This window comes from Puma concolor, chromosome A2 (assembly GCF_028749965.1).
Source record: "Puma concolor isolate L17-30 chromosome A2, mPumCon1.1.hap2, whole genome shotgun sequence".
In the NCBI taxonomy this organism is placed as follows: Eukaryota; Metazoa; Chordata; class Mammalia; order Carnivora; family Felidae; genus Puma; species Puma concolor.
This window is the reverse complement of record NC_141668.1, coordinates 114,255,878-114,276,642: the sequence shown is the minus strand read 5'-3', so window position 1 is coordinate 114,276,642 and position 20,765 is coordinate 114,255,878. Positions and strand designations below refer to the sequence as shown.

The window sequence follows — 20,765 nt, the reverse complement described above, 5'->3', positions numbered from 1 at the left end:
GTGGGTGTGTGTGCTCTTAGGAACTGCAGACAGCCTGCCCGGGCTCAGACTGGCCTCTCTTCTGTACGGTGGGGCTGGGCCCAGTAGCATCCACCTCGCAGGGTGTGAGTTGTACGCGAGCGGGTGTGTAAAGTGCTCGGAGCAGCGCCTGGCACAGAGTAAGTCGTATCCAAGTGTTAGCCACAGTTGCTGCGGCCTTCCTGACATCATCTGGGGCCTGGAGTTGTGGACGTCCTCTACTAGGATATCGCCGCACAGCTTGCTGTTGGGAGATCTCCCCCGTCCGTGTGCATGGCCACCTCCCTCCTGCTCACTGCTGTGTAGTGGGTCCTGGTGTGGCTATTCACATCACCGATCCGGCCAGTCGTTCCTACTTCTTCTTCATGATTACCAACCACCTATGACGAGGAGTGTGGATCTGTTCTTAGCATACACTCCCAAGGGCGTCTGCAGGGAAGCTAGCTAAAAGCGGTATCATGGGGGCTTAGGTAGGAACGTTCTCCATTGAAATAGGAGCTGCCAACTTACTCTTTAAAAGGGGGCTCTGCCCATTTCCTCTCTCTGCTGCTGGATCCGAAAGGTCATCTTGCTCCCGCATGCTTGGCAACAGTCCGTGTTGTCTCCCCACCCCCAATCAGAGGGTAGAAATAATTCTCTCTTGGTCGTTTTAGTTTGCGTTTTCTAGCTTTGCATCTGTATGTGTCTTAGCCATTTGTATTTTCTCTTCTATAAAATGCCAGTTTATATATTTTTTTTTAGATTTTTTTTAAGTAATCTTTACACCCAACATGGGGCTCAAACTTAGAACCCCGAGATCAAGAGTTGCATGCTCTGCTAAACTAGCTGGGTGCCCCCAGTTCATATATATTTTTTATATGTATTTATTTAAATTCAAGTTGTTTAACACACAGTGTAGTATTGCTTTCAGAAGTAGAACCCAGTGATTCATCACTTAACTATGACACCCAGTGCTCATCCCAGCAAGTGCCCTCCCTAATGCCCATCACCCATTTAGCCCATCCCCCCAACACACACACCCCACAGCAACCCTCAGTTTGTTCTCTGTATTTAAGAGTCTCTTATGGTTTGCGTCCCTCTCTGTTTTTATCTTATTTTTCCTTCTCTTCCCCTGTGTTCATCTGTTGTGTTTCTTACACATATGAGTGAAATCATACGACATCTGTCTTTCTCTGCCTGACTTATGTTGCTTAGCATAATACACTCTAGTTCATGTTTTTTGCTCAGTTTTTGTCATGTTGATTTACTAGTAGTTCTTTATTTATCATGGATACTGATCCTTTGTAATTACAAACATTTTCTGTCACTTGTCCTCTTTCTAATTTTTCTTTTGAGATATAATTCACACACCATAAAATTCACCCTTATAAAAAGTGTGCAGTTCAGTGGTTCTCGGTTCTGTCTTTTAACTTTGTGCTCTTTCATCTAACAAAAGTTTTTTTTTTATTTTTTGTGTTTCTTAAATTGAGATAAATTGACATATAACATCAGTTTCAGATGCACAATGTAATGATTTCGATTTTTACGTATATTGCAAAATGACCACAATGCGTTAACATCCCTCACCACACATAGTTACAACTTTTTTCTTGTGATGAGAACGTTTAAGATCTACTCTCTTAGCAACTTGCAAATATACAATCCAGTGTGCTGTACAGGAAGGTTTTAATTTTAATTAGCTAAATTAACGAGTATTGTTTCATTTCTTTGGCTTTTCATGTTTTATTTTAAAAGGGGCTTTGCCCTGCATCATAAATATAGTTTTAAAATATTTTCTTCAGGATATTTGTATGCCCTTTAGGACTTTAAGCTGAAATTTGTTTCAGGGAACCATGCAAGGTGAGGGGTCCAATTTTTTTTTTTTTTTTAAGAGAGAGCACACGCACATATGCAAGGTAGAGGGGCAGAGGGAGAGAGAGAGAGAGAGAGAGAGAGAGAGAGAGAGAGAGAGAGAGAATCCCAAGCAGGTTCCACGTTCAGTGCAGAGCCTGATGCAGAGATCAATCCCATGACCCTGGGATCATGACCTGAGCTGAAATCAAGAGTAGGACGCTCAATGGACTGAGCCACCCCAGCGCGCCCTATTATTATTCTGTATAGATTAGCCAGTTGTTTCCAAGCAATTTATTGAACAGTCTGTCCCTTCTCCATTGACTTCAAGTTCCATCTAATTCCTACATGAATCTTTTCACTCATTCAACAGATATTTGATATCTGTTGATATTTTCACTCATGATCTTTTCACTCATTCAACAGATATTCATTGAGCACCTGCTACTTATACCAGGCAGTGTTTTAGGGGCCTGGAACAGATCAGGGAACAGAAAAAATCCGCGTTCATGGTTAGAGGACCTGTCCATTTCTGTGCAAGCATCAGACTTTGGGTTTCATGGGTTTTTTTCTTGTTAGGACAAAACCCCTCTCTGGTTCTTTTTAAAAATTGTCTCGGCTATTTTGGGCAGGTACTCTTCGATGTGAATTTTGGGAGTCTCACATTAAGACCCATGAGCGATCCTGGCTGAATTTTCACCAGCATTGCCTTCAACTCAGAGAATAATTTGGGGGAACTTGTGCTTTAACAGCATTGAGGTCCGGCCACTGGTGGCGATTGAAATTAAAGTTAACTAAAATTTAACATGAATCCAGTCCCTCTGGTGCGCTGGCCACGGTGCAGCTCACTAACCACACGTGGCTATGTGCCTGGAAGCACAGATCTAGGACAGTTCTGTCCCCGCAGAACGTGCTTGTGGACAGCCCCGCTCTAGAGCGCTGAGGGACAGTCAGCAGCAAGTCTCTGTCCATGCGGGGTGTGGGGGAGGGCAGTGGGGCTGGCCCCCAATGGCAGGAGCCCATGGCCTCCATGTGAAGCATTCCTCTTGCCCACCAGGGAGGCTCCAGGGCTGTGAGAGTGTGTTACGGAGCACTGGGCTTCCTCCCTCTCAGCCTTCACCGCCGCCGAGCCTCTGTTTCCTACCTCCAGAGGTTGTCGTATTGGAGAAACCACTTTTCCAAAATCGTGTTATTTAAACAGTTGAACACCTTTCTTACACAGATTGAGCTTTTCAGCTCATAAGGCCCTTCCACAGATATATGCCCACTGGCATACCCCCCCCCCCCACCACGGAGCCTCCCAGCAATGTGACCAGTTTTCCCTGGAGCTGCCAGCTGAGGGAGGGCAGAAGATGCTAGTGGACACTGAGCAGCCCAAGGCTGGGGTTCCTCCCCAGAAGGTTCCTCTTCACCACTGCCTGCCTCTGCTCCCCTCTCTCCCTGTGGGTCACTTGTCTCCCAGCCCCCGACCCTTGCCCATACCCCTGACTGCCCCAGGCCCACCCCCTCCCAGTAGTAAGCTTTCCCGACACAGAACCCCAGCCCCCCAAAGGGGTACATGGCGGATCTGAATGATGCACCCAAAGTGGGCAAGTGAGCCCGTGGTCGGGGAGGAAGAGACCCTGGAACGCGAGGCCACTTGGCCGGAGGGGCATCCTGGAGGAGGCAGCAGTCTGCCTGACATCCAGCTGTTCCTCCGAGCACCTGCCCTTCGCAAGCCCCGGGCCACTCATTCAGCTCACAGCACTGGAGGGAGGATGGGGGTCCAGGAGCTAGAGGAGGGAGGGTTTCAGCCCCAGTTCTGCCACATCCCAGCTGCAGGGACTTGGCAACTCCCTGCACTCTCTGAGCCTTGCGGGCTACACCTGGAAAATGGGCACAAGGTCTCTGCCTCCCAGGGTCTAGTGATGATTACATAGTGGAACCAAGAGCCTTGCCTGGAGGCTGCCATCAAGGAGGTGCTTATGGGTGGAAGCTGGGGCTCCTGTGCCCAGAGCAAAGGGGAGGGGGCTTCTAGGAACTCAGGCTTTAGGAGGACCCAACAGGAGGTTTGGTAGACAGAGCAGTCATAGAGAATGACAGTGGCTAACAGTGACATGTGCTTAGAATGGGCCAGACACTCTTCTATGCGCCTGTCGTGTTTTAAATCCCGTTCCTCTGTGGGAAAGGGATTCTATTGTCAACCCCACTGTACAGGTGGGTGAACGGAGGTTCCAAGAGGGTCACTTGCCTGAGGTCACACCGCTAGTCGGGGGGGCAGGTTGGAACTCACACCCCCCCACCACCCGGCTCCTGAATAGCATCCTCTTAGAATGCAGTGTGGGAACTTCTATGTGTGTAGCCCTGTGCACCCCCACCAGCTCATCGGGCCGTGGATGTAAACTGAGAGTTCAGGAGGCGAAGCCACGCCACTCACGGGAGGCCACACAGCCCAGCAGTGGTGGTCCTTGGGCCATCACCGTGGCAGGAGCTGGAGTCCCTACCCCCATGGCCCTGATATGGTCCCCTGTTGCTGTGCTCCACACACATGCTCACGGGTACAGGCCTCACTGTGTTGGTCTCCCCTCTGCCATGCCCCTCTCCGGCAAGAGCCCTGGTGACTGTACAGAGGCCGCCTTCGTCACAGGTGGACCAGACCTCTCCCACCTCTGAGTGTTCTCATCCCCAGAGCTGCCCTGTGATAAAACAGGGGCCTCGTGAGGGAGTGAGCGCCTGGCTTCTGAGGAGCATGTAAGGAGGGCCTCAACAACGACTTGGTGTGCCCCGACTCTTGCTCGGGCTGGGAGCTGTTGACAGGGGCCTCTGAGGTCCCTTCCAGCCCAGGGCCTGGCACTTGGAGGCAGGCCTCCCCTCCACCCCATGCCCGGCCCCTGGGGCCTGCCAAGCTGCCACCCTGCCTGTTCTTTCTGCACGCCTGCTGCCCCCTGGAGCCGCTGCGAGAGGCGGAGAGCCCTGGCGGGAGTCTGGGATGCTCTGAGATTTCACCCTGCCTGCATCCACGGGCGCTCAGCCGCACTCTGCCTGCGTGGGGAGTGGGCTCCGAGGGTGCAGAGCCGGGTCCTGCTCTCTCAGTAAGCAGCAGGGCTGGGGGCGGGCTTCCAATCTGCTAGCCCCACCCACGTGCTCCTCACGAGCGACGTGTCTCTTGGGATTAATGAAGCTAAGCACGACGACAGCCAGCCCGTATACGTATAGGTCCCAGGCAGCGTGCACAGCACTTCGTGTGCATCACCTCCCTGAACTGTCGCAGCGAACCTGTGACGCTTGGCTCTGGGGAGCCGGGGCTCAGAGAAGTCAGCTCTCGCCCGAGGCCACAGAGCCGGACGTGCTGCAGGGTTCCAGTGTGCTGTTCACCGTTGCTGGTAGTGCTGACAGTTTAAATGACTGGCTCATCTAGGAGCACCTTGAGCTGCTAAGAGGAAGGTCAGGGTCCCACTACCCTGAACATGAGCTACCCATCCAGCCCATGGCCCTCGCTGCCCTCACAGCCCTGGAGGTCCCTAGCCCTGTCCCGAGGATGGGGGGGCTTATGCTGAGTCCCTCGGGCAAGAAAACAGTGGCAAAGCAGGCCCCACAGGGCATACAGCCACGCTGGAGGGCACTTCCTCCTCCTCTCTCTGTAATAAGTGCGAGCCCCACTCAGCCTGGGTTCCCGGCATCAGGAAGAACTTCGTAAAGATCAGAGCTGGACGAAATACAGTCTGAAAAGGCGGTGGTGCGCTTGCCGGTCCTGGAAGCATGCGAGCGGATGGCAGGTGGTCACTTCCTGGTAGGACGCTGGAGGCATTTGAGCCTGCGTTGCCAGAGCGGAGGGCGCTTACAGGTGTGCAGGAGGTGTCTGAGTACCGAACCTGTCCCCGTGGCCAGCTGAGACCAGTCACGGGGATGGCGCGGCCTCCTGACCGCAGAGTATCCCCGGGGTACCGTAGGCAAACAGACCTTTGCTTTGGTGTCCGTGAGTCAGGGCCATTCTCCATTCCAAGTGGCAGGAACCCAATCAAACTGGTTTAAGCAAAGAGGCCTTACTGGTTCTGGACCTGAAAAGCCGTTGGGCGACTCTCAGCCGTTTTCCCCAGAGTCGTCCTCTGCCCCACCAGGGCGGGAGGCCTGCCAGAAGTCCTGGGCTCACGGTCCAGCCTCACGGCAACCCCAGGGGAAAGAGATTCTCCTCTCTCTTTGGCTCCTGCCAGCTCACACCGCACTGCTCGCTGTGGTCAGCAGGTTCCGAGCTCTGACTGGCCAGGCTGGGGGTGAGGTCAGCCCGCGGGGTGAGGGGGAAGAGCGGGTGGGGTGGGACATCCGAGGGCCATCCAAATGGCCTAGACGCCGGGCCGGGAGGTGTGGACAGCTGCCCACTCCCACTTCTCTTCAGCTGCTCCAGCAACTAGAAACGACAGGGGAAGCCCATTGTTGGCCCTGCAGACCGCTGCTGGGAAAAGAGCCTGCAAAGCACTTAGCTTCGCGTTCCAGTAAGTGGGTGACCCCTAAGTGCGGTGCCCAGCCTCGTAACTGCCCTCAGTGGAGTCCCGCAAGCGTGGCGTCACCGCCGGCTGCTCGCAGCCCTGCGACGGGAGATGCACGTAAGAGACGTCACGCGTGTGGTCTGCGCGTGCTCGCCTGTCACAGCCAAGTCTGAATCAGCGGCTGACGTGGAGAAAAGCCAGCCCCGCCTGGTGGCAGGCAGCAGGGCCAAGCTGTGGACTCTTCCGCTCCAGCCTGTCCTGCTGATGCCTTTCGAGGGCCCTTTCTGGTGGGGCCCAGAATGCAGCAGCAGGTCAGGTGTGGATGGCATAGCTGTCACTCTCGGCACCTATTGACGCCGGGCCCTGGGAGAAGCAAGCCGGCTCAGCGGGTGGATAGACTGGATTTCCAGCAGCAGTGATGGTGGGGAGGGCGAAGTGGAACTTTGGGGGGCCTCTTGGAGCAGAGGAGTGGGTTGACACTCCCGACATGCTTTCTCTCGCCTGGTAACCCAGAGCCAAGTTCTTTGACCTTTCTGTGCCCCCTTTTAGTTACGAGTCATAAGGCTTTTGCATCTGCCACTCCTTCTAGCAGGTCCCCCTCTTCCAGGCTCCAGAGGACATGCCCTTGACTCCTATGCTGTGAGCATTTCTATATCCCGGGAGTTGTTTCCCTTCTTTATCGCGCTCCAGGTAGGGCATTTTTCAAGGATGGGGACTTTGTTTGGACCACAGGTATGCTAGCACAGCCCCTGGCCCAGAGCAGGTACTCAGTAAATGTTTGTGGAATGAATGAAGAAGTGACTCAAGGGGAAGAGTGTCCACCGGATCTTGTCCTGCAGGGGTTAGGAGGCCCTGAAAAGGTTTTAAAATAGGGTCCTGGTGACCCAGGCTAAGGCATCCCTTCTCCAAGGCACGTTTTGTGCCTCCTTTGATGGGCATGCTCTGTGTGGGCCAGACCCTTGCCGGACCTAAGGGTCAGGAGCCAGGTGAGCCCCAGTCTGTGACCTCTTCAGTCTTTAGAGCCTGGGGTTCCAGACGGGAGTCCCACGATACCCTTGTAGGAAGGGAATGTAAAGCCACAGGTGGGGAGGGAGACAGAGCCCCACCACCGTGTCTGCGCTTGGGTGGACGCTCTGTGACCCAGTTTCCACGGCCGGACTAGCCCTCCTCGGCCAGTCTGGGTGGGCTCTGACATGCTGGCACGGCACAGGTTAATTTCTCTGGCACGCTGGCATCCATCATAGGTTGGCCAGGGGCTCTGTTCATCAAGTCTCTCAGGGACAAGACAGCGGGGGTGTCCTTCCCGGTTCCCTGTGGCAAGAGAAGGCGCCATCGCCATAAGGGATCATGCAGCTCCCATAGGAAGAGCATTGGCCAAAGCATGTCATATGGTCCCCTAACTGCCACAAGGGGAGGTGGGAGGGCAGCACTCATGACTCATCCCGCCTGTGCCCCTTCACCCAGCAGGTCACTGTGTGTGACGCCTAGCAAGATCTGTGGGCACATGCCCTTCCAGTCAGCATGGAACAGTGTGAGGGAGCAGGTGGATCCAGGACCACCGCCTGGCAGGGCCCCCAGGAGCACGCTGGGGGCCTCACTGCACTGCCAGGGAGGGTGGGGCCAGCACAGTCCTGACAGGCAAGGGACTCACAGCAGCAGATATCCAGTGCACTGGCCACGTGCTGTCAAGGAAGTTGCTGCAGGCCCAGCCACTCCAGAGGCTTCCTTGGATAGCCACATTCATCCTGACCCTGGAGCTCCCAGCCTGGCCCGCGCTCCCCACCCCAGCTCCCTTCCATGCCTTCTGCCACCACATCTTCCCTCTCAGTTGCTCAGCGAGCTCCTGGTCCCTGCGCAAGGCCCAGTCAGATTCCTTCCTACTGCGACATTACTGTGAAACCTGCCAGGTAGAATCAGTCCCTCCCACATTTGGTTCAGACTGGGAGCTGGGGCCGTTGGGTTCAAAGTCAGATCCACCAGCGAATATTGTCATCTCTACCCTTGAGCTGTGTCTGAACACTGGCTGCTCTCTCCACCTCCTGCACTGTAGTCTGGATGCCTGTGGGAGCCTCCTCACTGGGCTCCCACTTTGGACCTAGCCTGGCTCTTTACAGAGCAGACAGCGGGAGCTTCTCAAGCATGGACATCAGATCCCATCATTGCCCTATTCTTAATATACTGGGGCTTCTCACCCCACTCAGAGGAAAACCAGATTCCCCCTGTGGCCTGCACAGTGCTGTGGAGTCTGGCCCACCCTCCGTGCTGCTCTTCTGCCCCTCCCCTCACACCCCCACTCTCAGCCACCCTCAAGCAGCTTCCTGGTCCTCAATCCTGCAAAACCCATGGCTGCCTCAGGGCCTTTGCATGCACTATTGCCTCCACCTAGGAAGCTCCTTAATAACTTAGGTGCCCAATGTCACCTGCTCAGAGAAGTCCTCTGATTCACCCGCAGGAGACCTTCCCTACACCCTCCTGCCATCATTCTGTCCCTTTGTCCTTGAGACCAAGGGTTAGAGCCTGCCTTTGTGCTAGGCATTCATTCATGACCAGCCCTGTTCACTGCTATCATCCTGAGCTGGGCCTAGTGAAAAGTAGACTCTCTGTCCTTAATCTTTGAAGAATCCGCATTCCCCTGGCCCCTTGTAAGACTCTCCCTCCAGAGTGCATTCTGCTTTCCCTCTGCATTCTGCTCCTCCCCGGGTAGAGGAGACCAAATCTTGGAAGTCTGACATGCTGTGTGATGTTGGCAGGCTGGGCCTGGATCTGGGCCCCATATTGGGGATTCAGGGGAGGGACCAGGCAGGCCCCAGGGTGGGTGGCTGATGCAGGGTGCCTGAGCGAGGAGGTCCAGCCCAGCTCTCCAGTCATTGCCACACAGGAGCACAGGCCCAGGAGTGCCAGACGGCCTGATTTTTCAAGAGAAGCCAGAAATCTGGATTCTGTGTTGAGCTCTCCCAATTTCTAAATGCTGGCGACTAACTAGAATTCTTTCCACTAATGTCGCATGAGCTAAAGAAAGCCCATCTGCGGGCTTGCCGCGGTGACCCCTTGCCACAGGGCTGGGGTCCTGTAGGGGCTGGCGTGGAGCAGGGCTGTGAGGGAGCATGGCCTGCCCTGACCACAGCATGAGCAGCTGAGTGGCTGGGGAGGCCTGGGACGGGAGCAGTTCTAGGTTGGATACACCAGAGTCATGGGGAGGAATGGGGTATGTGGCAGGGGGTGGAGGTGGGGTCCCACCAGGGGTGGGGGAGCAATGCTACTCTGTCACCACTTCTGTGCTGGGCCCAGCTGGCCAGCAGCTGCTCCCTGCCAAAACTCCTGAAGGTGATGTTAGGGTGTGTGGTCATCCTGGGGTAAAAATAGCAAGGTCACCTTGCAGCAGGAAGTTTGCTTTCGCTGGCAGGTGGAAATACAGTATCTGCCGGATGCTGCCGTCAGCCAGGAGCTGCATGGTTTACGGGGACAGGTGGACACTGGCTCTCACCTTCCAGGCTCCTGGGGGACAGCAGTACACGGATCTCTACCTGCTGGAGCAAGGGAGGGGACGGCTCCCAGTTAGCGGGTAGCCCTGCTGACCTCACCCCTGCACGGTGCCAGGTACACCACAGCGGTTCCACAGCTCCTCGGGCCCGTCTGAGGCTCGGGGGTTGTCAGAGGACACCTGCTTTCCGAGGGTCACACATGCGGCCCCGTCACACCACCCTGTGAGGTCAGCCAAGCCTGTCCTGGGCCTCCTGCCCAGCCCCTGAGGGGGCTCCCTCCACCACAGCCCACCAGGGCCCCATGGCTCCCAGTGCAGGTGGACACACTCAGCCCTGCAGGGCCAGCCCAGCCCTTCCCGGAAACTCCCTTTGCCCAGGAGGGGTCAGTGCTGCATCTTTGCTTTCTCTCCCATAAGTTGGAGCTAGTCACGAGAACCTTCCACGGTGCTTACCGCACAGATCATTCCAGGCACCTGACTCTGTTCAAACTCAGGAAGTCTTTACAAGGGTGGTTGAGGCCCCTGGTGAGGTGACAGGGCTGTCAGTCTCCTAAACAGCCCAGGTTACAAGAGTACCAACCGGCAGGGGGAGTGTGAGAAGTAAGTTAATATGTGTAGGTGCTTGGACATCGGTGTTCAGAGTAAGTGCTCAGCACCTATTAGAGACTGTTTACTCTCAGTGGGTGGAGGGCAGGCCAGCATATGCTGGGCAGGGGGTTCCAGTCTGCTGGCTGTGAAGTACAGGGCAGTGCAGAGTGGTAGGGGGGTGGGGAGGGTCCCTGCTCCAGCACCGGTGCCCACACTCCTGCCAGTGGCCCAGTCCCAGCCCACGCCCGGTGCACAGTCTGGGCACTCCCGGGTTCCCCCATATTGCGGGCTCCGGGCGGAACAGGATAGGGCACTTACGGTACCCAAGGAGGAGAGAGGCAAGCCAGGAGGGGCTGGGACACCCAGGGCTAAGCCTTTCTCTCATCCCATCCCCAGGAAGCCTGAGAAGGGCGTCCAGTACCTCATCGAACGTGGCTTTGTGCCTGATACGCCAGTGGGGGTGGCCCACTTCCTGCTGCAGCGCAAGGGCCTCAGCAGGCAGATGATCGGCGAGTTCCTGGGCAACCGACAGAAACAGTTCAACCGAGATGTGCTGGAGTGAGTTCCACGGCTGGGGGGGGCGGGGGCAGGGACCTGCGGCGCACGCAGCATCAGATTCGCCTGCTTGCTGGAGCATACACCCAATCCTCCCCTTATCTCTTTATTGCTCTGAGACACAAACGGACGCCCCCCACGGGTTCATACATCACACCCTGCCACATACGTGTGTGCTTGCACCCTCGGGCACCGTATGTCACACACGGACCCCACGGGCCCCCTGGCACACACCCTCAGCACCTCCATCCCTCTCCAGCAGAGCCGAGCCACTGCAGGGCTGGGGGGTTGGAGGTCTGGGCTCCCTTCCCCAGCCTGGCTACCAGCTGTCCCAACACGCCCTCAGGGCGAGGGGTGGGGAGCCCAGAGAGACCCCCGGTGCCTCCCTCCCCTGCCTCTTTCCTGCCTCTCCTGGCTGGGAGATCTCAGGGTGAGAGTCCAACCATGGCTGACAGCCAGAGCCCTCCCAGCTACTTGGAACTCTGCAGAAAGCCGGGTTTCCAGCTCTCTGGAAACTGCCGACAGTTTGAAAAGCTCGGACCCCAAATCTCTCCATTCCTCCTTGAGACTGCCCTGAGTAGACAGGTACCCTGCGCTTGGACCCTTGGGTCTGTTGTAGTGCAGTTACTGTGCACAAGCCCTGTGTCTTCCCCTCACGCAGGGGTCAGGGGATGCCGGGTCTCACTAACTCCCTCTCTCAGAGGAGGAGCCAAAGCTGCAGAATAGCATGGCATAGGGTGGCTCAGGGCCTGGGGAGCACCTCCAGCCCGTTGAGGATTTTCCTGACCAGGCAGCTGCACAGAGGATGTAGGCCAGGAGCAGAAATCAGAGCAGGGTAAAGAGCGGACCGTTAGTAACAAGGGCAGCGCCCTGCATCCGTCCAGCTCTGCCCTACGGGATGAAAGAACAAAGCAAGGGGGGCGGGCTCGGGCCTGCTGGGGCCAGGCACCTCTGCAATAAGGAAGAGCCTGGCCATGCGTGTTCCCGCCATCTCTACACTTCCCTGGGAGGAGGCGGGCATCTGCCTGCGGCCTCTTTTTCGGCTCAGGGAGGGGCTGGCCTCGGTGCTCCCCCCATCCCCACACACACACCTGGACTCACGTACACACGTTTGTCCTCATTCGGGCACACGGACGCCCACTTGTACACACAGGTAGATGCGCAGGCACATAGGATGCAGTGAGCCAGGCCTTTGGTGGCAGCTGGCTGTGCCTGGCACCGGGCATGCCCACCTGGGCTGCTTTCTCCCTGCTTGGCATTTGTGTTCCCCCATCAGGAAAAGCCTGCTGCATTGTTAGTGTGGCTAGTGCCCCTCTCTCCCTTTAACCCAGCCTCAGGAAGCAGTCCAGGGGAAAGCAGATGAGGTCCTTAGAGAATTGGGCCTAAGGCTGTCTTGGGCCAGCCCCCCGTCCCCTGCCCCCGTTCCTGCATTCCCCCCCATACACCCCAAGCTGGCTGCTGGTGGTAGGAAATCCAGGCATTGTTCTTCCCCATCAGAAAATAGCAGCAGCCTGAGGAAGTAGCAATCCTAACCCCACCCCCCACCCCAGGCGTCCAGCTCAGATGCTAGTCAGCAAAATTACTCCATGTGGCCCCATCCCCCTCCCCCACCTGCTCTGCCCCAGCCTCCGAGGATGCTGCCCCCAGAGCCGTGAGCACTCAGAGAAGTTGGGGGCAGCACAGTTTATGCCCAAGCCCATGGCACCCAACAGAGGGAGGGTGGCCCTGGAAGCGAGGACTAGGCCCCCCCCATGGCCGAGGCCTCTGCAGCCACACCCGGGGTGACCATGGCTTTGTTGCAAATGGATACACTGGACACCAGAGCTTGCTGAGTGGGTCCCTGGTGCAGACCCCGCCTTCTCTGTTCAGGAAACGGAGCATGCTATGCTGGGGGGCAGCGCTGGGATGAGTGGAATGAACCAAAACCCGGTTACCAGCGCCTTCTGTCAGCTCCGCCTCCACTCGGCGGATTGGCAGATGAGGATGGCAGGGGTTCTCCAAGATGCCTCTTGAAAATCCCCGGCAAAACCCAGGCACCTCGCCCCAAAACCCTCCACGTGGGAGGACCGGCTCAGGGCAGAGTCACTGCCCCGCGAGTTAGCACCCTGGGCCTCTGCTTCCTCCTGGAGAAGATGGGCACGTGCTCCTGGCATCCCTCGCGGACAGCCCGAGCAGACCAGAGCAGTAACGTCTCGCTTTGTGCCCTGTGGACGTCTCGCTTTGTGCCCTGTGGACCGCGTGCCCCGAGAGCCGATTGTTTGTGCCGCGGCAGCCTTTATCAGGAGCAGCCATAGGCTCTGTCTGGCTCCTCCGTAGAAAATCACACACGTACGAGGCGCCCGGGTGGCGCAGTTGGTTAAGTGTCTGACCCTTGATTTCATCTCGGGTCATGATCTTGCAGTTGTGTGAGTTCAAGCCCCATGTCGGGCTCTGCGCTGGCAGCACAGAGCCTGCTTGCAATTCTCTCTCTCCGTTGCTCTCTGCCCCTCCCCCACTCACGCTGTCTCTGTCTCTCTCAAATAATTTTTAGAAAAAAGAAAAAATTACACACATAGATATAAGCACTAATGTCTTCCCATAGTTTCAGGGGGGTCTTTGGGCTACATAATCTGAAGTGTTTGCTGATTGGAGGAAGCCGGGCGGAGGACCCTCCTGGACGAGAGGCCGCCGGCCGTCCAGGCTCCAGGCAGCTCAGCACCTGCCCCTGCACTGACTCCCTTTGCGCTCCGCCCCCAGCAGGAAGGCCGGCAGAGGCCCTGCGGGCAGCAGGCGCTGACGTGGCCTTGGTGTCTCTTTCCAGCTGTGTGGTAGACGAGATGGATTTCTCCGCCATGGAGCTGGACGAAGCTCTCCGGAAGTTCCAGGCACACATCCGGGTCCAAGGGGAGGCTCAGAAGGTGGAGCGGCTCATCGAGGCGTTCAGGTCCGGGGCGAGGCAGGGCGTGGGTAGGCGTGGGCAAGAGGAAGGTCTCTGGTCGTGAGGCCCAGGGCCGGGGCCCGAATCCCCCTTCACCCCCTCCCCTAAGCAGGGTCAGGTGGCCTTGCCCTTGCCTGGGGAGATGAGGCAGTGGCCCCTTCTGCATGCCAGGGGCTGTGCTGGTTATTGCCAGAAGCAGACTTTTGGACAGTCCATCTTCTTCCAGGTCCTCATGAGCGTCACTCACTCGTGAGCCCGTGTCCCCATCATCTGCCCATTCACAGAGGGCAGCCAGTCTCACACAGTGACCCAGAGCACAAGCTGCAGAGCCACACGGCCTGGCTGTAGCACCCGCTCCACCGCTTACTAGCTGTGTGACTTTGCACTAGTGACTTCATCTCTCTGTGCCTCACGTCCTTGCCTATAGAGTGGGGATAACGAAAGCACCTACCCTGGACAGAGTGGAAGGACTGAACCCCTTTGGACGTGTGGGCACGCTTAGCCCATGCCTAGCATGACAAAGCCCACAGTCAAGGGCAGCTACGACCCTACAGTCATTCATCCCAGGACTGTGTGCACAGTGACGGGGTGGGATCCTCTGTGCCCTTGCTGGGTATGGGACACATGAGTCAGCCACTGACCCAGCCCTCCAGGCTCAGCACCACTGGTGGGGCCAAGGTGGGGAATGAGGACACAATAGGAGGACAACTCTGGGGCCCTGAGGGGGCGTTGTTCAGGCACTTCCTTCCAGGAGGGCTTCTTGGAGGTGGCGTCACTAATGGAAAAGGCAGGATTGAAGCCCACGTCATCTGAGCTGTGATAGCCACTGCCTTAGTCCTGGCACCCCATGGTTCCTCTTCTCTGATCTGCCCCCCTCACCCAGCTCCCCCTGAAGTCCCCAGTGGATGGGGGCCTCTTGGAGTTTGGGGCAGGGGCGCACATTTGAGGCAATGAGAACAATAAGCAGAATACATTAGTGAGGCTGTTGCTTCAGCTGCTGTAACAAAGATGCTCCAGCAGCCGTGGCTGAAACAAGATGGAAGTGCATCTCCCTCTGAGCTGGCATGAAGGAGGCCCAAGCCGGGCTCCCTTCATCTCAGGGTCCCAGGGAGCAGGGCCAACACCCACCACCACAGGGGAGAGGAGTGGGCTCTGCCTTTTAAGGTACAGCCTCGAAGATGCCCACATCCCATCTGCTCTTATCCCATTGGCCAGAACTTAATCACCTTCTGGGCTGCATCCAATCCCGAGGGAGACTGAGGCATGCAGTCCTCGTCCTAAGAAGTCATTGCCAGCCTAAATACAGGTGGGAGATGTAACCAGTGTGAGAAGGAGAGAGTGGATAGAGGGGCCCTCTGCCTGGCAGGTGTTATTTACCCCCGTTTACCAGATGCAGAAACTGAGGCTTCTAAGGCAGCACCCGGCCTCAGCCATTAGGTGCCAGGGCCCAAGTGATGGTGGCTGCCGTGCATGAGGGCTAGACCCACTCCCTGCCCTGACTGAAGTGGTCCTGACCCTGCTCCCTCTCCCGGCCCCCAGCCAGCGGTACTGCATCTGCAACCCTGGGGTGGTTCGGCAGTTCCGGAACCCAGACACCATTTTCATCCTGGCCTTTGCCATCATCCTGCTCAACACAGACATGTACAGCCCCAACGTCAAACCTGAGCGGAAAATGAAGCTGGAGGACTTCGTCAAGAACCTGCGAGGTGAGCGGCCCCGGGACCCAGGCTGTGGCATACAGCCGTCCCATACTCTGCACACACACCCGGCTGGGCATGGGGCCAGGACGGGAGTGCACTGGGCGCAGGGCAGTGCAAGGGAGCTGGGCTCCAGCGCACCCAGCCATCGCACACAGGGGCCTTGGGCGAGCACCAGCTCCACAGACACGGCACAAGTCATCCTGAGGAGGGCAGACTCCTGTCACGCTCCGTGACACACACTGGGAGCATGGACGGAGTGACCTACACCTGGGTCTTGTGCTGTGATGGTTTTAGCTTGTTTCGCAAAGAGGCACAGGGATTTGACAGGTGGGCAAGCTCAGCCCAGCTCGGGAGGGCCAGGCCAGACATGGTCCACAGAGGCTGATGGGGTGATGTGAGGGAGCACAGTCGGGAACAGGGCAGGAGGGGGGAAGCCAGGCAGGGGAGGGGCCGGGCAGAGAGTCTGTGCCACCATCACTGCTGTGCCCTCTCCTACACTCCGTGTTCCTCATGAAACTGACTTGACTTTTTTTTTATGTTTATTTTATTTTTGAGAGAGAGACAGAGTGGGAGCGGGGGAGGGACAGAGAGAGACACACACACACACACACACACACACACACACACACACAATCTAAAGCAGGCTCCAGGCTCCTGAGCTGTCAGCACAGAGCCCGACATGGGGCTCGAACCCACGAATTGTGAGATCATGACCCGAGCGGAACACAACTGACTGAGCCTGACTGACCCAGGCATCCCCTGACTTGCCTTTGTGTGTATTTTTAAGAGGAACCTTATATAAGCACACTGTAAACAGGAAGACCGTATCATTTGCCACACGTAGGCAGCCATTGTAAAAATGAATTCAGTGGACGAAAACACCAGGCCAGGGCGAGTGGCCCATTTTAGACAGGTGCTAACGGTGGGCAGCAGGAAGGAAGGCCTTCCTGGTGTCGTTGCAGAGGAAAGGAATTGAAAAGGAGACGGCTGTCTCCCAAGTGGCACCATGTTAGCTGACAGCATGTCCTCGTTTACCTGGAGTCCCTGCAAGGAGGAAGAGGGACTATGTCCTTTTCCTTGGGAAACACCAAGCTGCAGCAGGCTGAGATCCCCTTAGGGTGTCATATTTTTTTAAAAAAAGGAAAAAAGTTGGTCTGAATCAGGTCCAACTTTGTCACCTTGTTGAGCTATTTTTTTTCCTATCCAGTTCTTTAAGTCTTCTGAACTGATGACAAAACTTTAAGTTTTTGATCTTTGTTGCGCCATTTAAATTTCCTATAAAACCACCGCTCTGTCGTCCCCTTTCCTGGGGCAGGAAGGCCCTCCCCTCCCCTCGCCCCGGGGTTTGAACTGTCCTGATGCGCCCCCTGGTGGTAGGTACCCTGCAACAGGCCAGCTAATGGGGTGCCTATCCAGAAGAGTGCCAAGCTGCCCGCTTTTCCCAGCTGGGCTCCAGGACCTGATCAGTCAGGGAAGCCAAGGGGCAGGGCTTGGTTCAGACCAACCAGACGTTCATCCCCTGCCCAGAACACTCATGGTGTGTGGCCCTCTGCTAGATCTCAGGGGTGCTGTGGACCCCAAGGAATTCAGGTCTTAGCTACAGTTCCCAGGAAGCTAAGGAGTCTGGGAATTTTCTTAATGGCAATTCAGCACCAGAGCGTGAGAGAGCAACCAGCAGATGCTTTGATGGGACAGGGGCTGTCTCTCCTCACGGGGCTGAGCCTGATTCTGGTCTTCACAGGGTCCCCCGTGGCCTTAGCGTGTAGGCCTGTGCTCCCTCACTGCCCAGAGAGCAGGCTGTGCACTGCATGCTGTTGGTGACCCCATGTGCTGGAGTTTAAAGGTCTTTGCGATATGACTCTGATTTTTTTTTTCTGCCTTTAGACCTCACCCACATAATTGGGACTCCCCTGTATGGGGAACAACAGGAGGAGCCTGAAATGATTAGCCCAGAGGAGAGAAGGCTCGGGGAGGGAAGGGTTGCTCAGTCAGATTCTGCCAGTCGGCCACCCTCACATCAGTGGCTTTGTCGTTTGTATCCGGCCTTGCACCCGACCATCCCAGCAGTCTGGGGGAGTTATCATCCCACTTCTCAGGAGATCAAGCTGTCGGCTGTCTCCCAAGCCTGGACCGTTCCCTCCAAATCCCATCTTTTCAAGCCCGGAACTCAGGAGTGTTCTGTTCAGTCTTCCTTGTGTTCAGAAGGGTAGCCAAGGCAGAGGGAAGGGATCTGCCCAAGGTCACGTCCACGGGGGCAGGACTCTGGTCTCCCACAGTCTGGCTGGTGCTCCGTACCAGGCAGACGTCCAGCTTGGTGTTTGTAGAGGAGACTTTCCCCCCCTGCACGCACTAGGTGCATTTTCTCTGGAATTCCTCACTCTGGTTCCCCTGGGGAGACCCTCAGCAGGAGTGCCTTTGGGGGGTTGGAGGGTAAGCGGGGGAGGAATCGCTCACCAGCATGGCAGCCAGACGAGTAATGATTTTCTTTTATTGATGTTTGTTTTTAAGTTTTCTAGATTGATTTCTTTTTAATGGCTATTATCCTCACATAGTTTCAAAAAAAAAAAAAAAAAACACAGAGTAAGACAAGCTAGCAATCACATTCTTTGGTATTTACCCAAAGGAATTGAAAACCCCGTACATCCACACAAAATCCTGCACAGGATGTTTATAGCAGTTTTATTCATAGTTGCCAAAACTTGGCAGCAGTCGAGAGATGTCGTTCGGTGGGGGAACGGATGCATAGACGGTAGTCCATGCAGACAATGGAATATTATTCAGCACTAAAAAGAAAAGAAGCCATGAGAAAACAGGGAGGAACCTTAAAAATGCATACCACCAAGTGAAGGAAGCCAGTCTTAAATGGTTGCATACCATAGGAGGCCAGCCATATGACCTTCTGGAAAAGGCAAAACTATGGAGACGTAAGACATCAGTGGTCACCAGGGGTTGGAGGGAGGAGGGGCGGAGGAGGTGGAGCACGGGGGAGTTTTCGGGCAGTGACACTATTCCACCTGACTCCATGGTGGTGGAGACGTGTCGGTAAACGTTTATTGTCGAACGCACAACACCAAGAGTGAATCCCAATGTAAATTATTGGGTGATTGGATTTCGGGTGATAATAGTGTGTCAGTGTGGGTTCACTGGTTCTAATAAATATATGACTCTGGTGTGGGAAGTTGGTAGTGGGTGGGGGCTGGTGTTACGGGGAAATCCCTGGGCTTTCCCCTGAATTTTGCTGTGAACTTAATTGCTCTAAAACACAGTTCTAAAAAATAGTCTGGTTTTAAAAAATGTGTGGGGTGCCTGGGTGGCTCAGTCAGTTGAGCGTCCGACTCTTGATATCAGATCAGGTCATGATCCCGGGGTCATGGGATTGAGCCCTGTGTTGGGCTCTGCTTAGGATCCTCTCCCTCTCTCTCTGTCCCCCCCCTTCCCTCTGCCACCCTCCCCCGCTCTCACACTCTCTCTGTAAAATTAAAAAAAAAAAAAAAAGTATGAACAGTGGGTAGCAGAGCCCCTCCCACCCCGACCTGTGTGCCGAGGCCACACCCTCCCTCTTACAGTTTCGTGTCAGTTCCCTGTGGTCGTCCTCATTTTCCTGGCAGCTGTGTGGTATTCCATTGCACCCGTGCAGGGATGGCTTAACCCGTCCCCTATTAATGGGTAAATGGGTGAATCCCAGTCTTCCGCTCTTTGGAAACCATGCTGCCATGAGTTACCTGGTCTGTGCATCATGGCCCATGGGATAAATTTGCCCAGGACGCAACCAGTGGCCCAGAGGGGCTTTGAGTGTATATTTGTGACCCTCCCACCAGCAGTGGGTGGGAGACCCCTTCCCACAGCCTCGCCAACTGCGCAGGTTACCAAACCTCTGGACCTCTGCCAGTCTGTGGTCTGAGGACTGGCGTGGGGTTGCGTTTCTCTCTTGAGTGGGGCCGAGTTTTCCTCACGGCAGTTTTTCAGGGTATAGCGGAAAGGGTGCATGCCTGTCGTCAGAACAACCCGGCTTCAAGGCCAGACCCCAGCTTCTGCGCACGTGACGTGGGACAACAGCTGGTGGTGCTGCTCAGGTGCATGGAGTTCTCACTTTCTGGGAACGCACCGCCGCTGCTCTGTCTTCCTCATGAGACCTTCGTGAAGTCACCCGTGCTCTTGGTGGCCCACTTCACAGAGGACCCCCAGTGCAGAGACTCGGTCCCACGGCTCGTGAGGGGCAAGGCAAGAACTTAGGCCCACGCCTGTGGGAGCCTGAAGCCACAAACACCAGCTTTGCACAGCCACCCCCAACCCCGGGCCCTTCCCCGAGCCTTGCTTTCCCAGCTGCGGAATGGAGACGGTCACACCCACCCAGCAGGGCCATGGTCAGGATTAGCAAGCTGATGTTTATAAAGCCCTTGGAGCATGGCTGGAAGCTGGCACAGCCCTCTGAGTGCTGATCTGGGTGGCTATGCTGGCCTTGTCCTGGCGGAAGGATCCTAGGGCATTTCATAATTGACTGAAGGCGTTCAGTGGCTGTGGGTCTGGAAGGTCTTTGGTTCTGCTGAGGATTGATGAAAGGGATTGATATTCTGATTGGGTTTAGAAACTTGGCAAATCAGGGGTGAGCCTGGGGCCCCGAAGCTGAGCGGTGCCACAGCCACCCAGACCCTGGCCTGCCCTGATGTCTGGCTACTGTCTCCTGCTCAGGTGTGGACGATGGTGAGGACATTCCCCGGGAGATGCTAATTGGGATCTACGAGCGCATTCGCAAGCGGGAACTGAAAACCAACGAGGACCACGTGTCCCAGGTGCAGAAGGTGGAAAAGCTCATCGTGGGGAAAAAGCCGGTATGTGGTGGCCCTGCATCCCTGGCTCCCTCACTCCCACCCACCCCCACTCCATGCAACCCCAGGCCTGCCCCACTGGCATTAGCTTTGGACAGGGGCCCTGATGCCATTTGGAACCTGGCTTCTTCGGGGCATAGTTGGGGGGGGGGGGGCGGTTCCTTTAGGTTTAGGGTGGCTCCTACCTGATATTGGGGAATAATAACCATTGGCCCTGGGTTATATTTAAAGAGAGCCTGAGGCTCTTAAGAAACCAGCCCAAGTTGCGCAGTGGTCCCTTGGTGGCCTGGGAATGCCCTTATCGGCCTTCCTAAGTTCTGGCAGCAAGGAGGTCTCCTGAGCTGTGTGTGGATGTCTGGACAAAGGCTATGGGAACGTGCCTCTGGA

At 56.1% G+C, this 20,765-nt stretch overlaps 1 protein-coding gene across 11 annotated transcripts in view; it reads left to right on the top strand.

The window, feature by feature from the left end:
- Nucleotides 1-20,765, top strand: part of IQSEC1 (IQ motif and Sec7 domain ArfGEF 1) — a 508,671-nt gene that overhangs the window by 469,827 nt on the left and 18,079 nt on the right. For all 11 annotated transcript variants that reach the window (XM_086697311.1, XM_086697316.1, XM_086697317.1 and 8 more), the window contains 4 exons: nt 10,777-10,938; nt 13,736-13,858; nt 15,392-15,558; nt 20,242-20,381. In XM_086697311.1, coding sequence (XP_086553437.1) covers nt 10,777-10,938; nt 13,736-13,858; nt 15,392-15,558; nt 20,242-20,381 — 592 coding nt within the window. The remainder of the gene's footprint in view (nt 1-10,776; nt 10,939-13,735; nt 13,859-15,391; nt 15,559-20,241; nt 20,382-20,765) is intronic.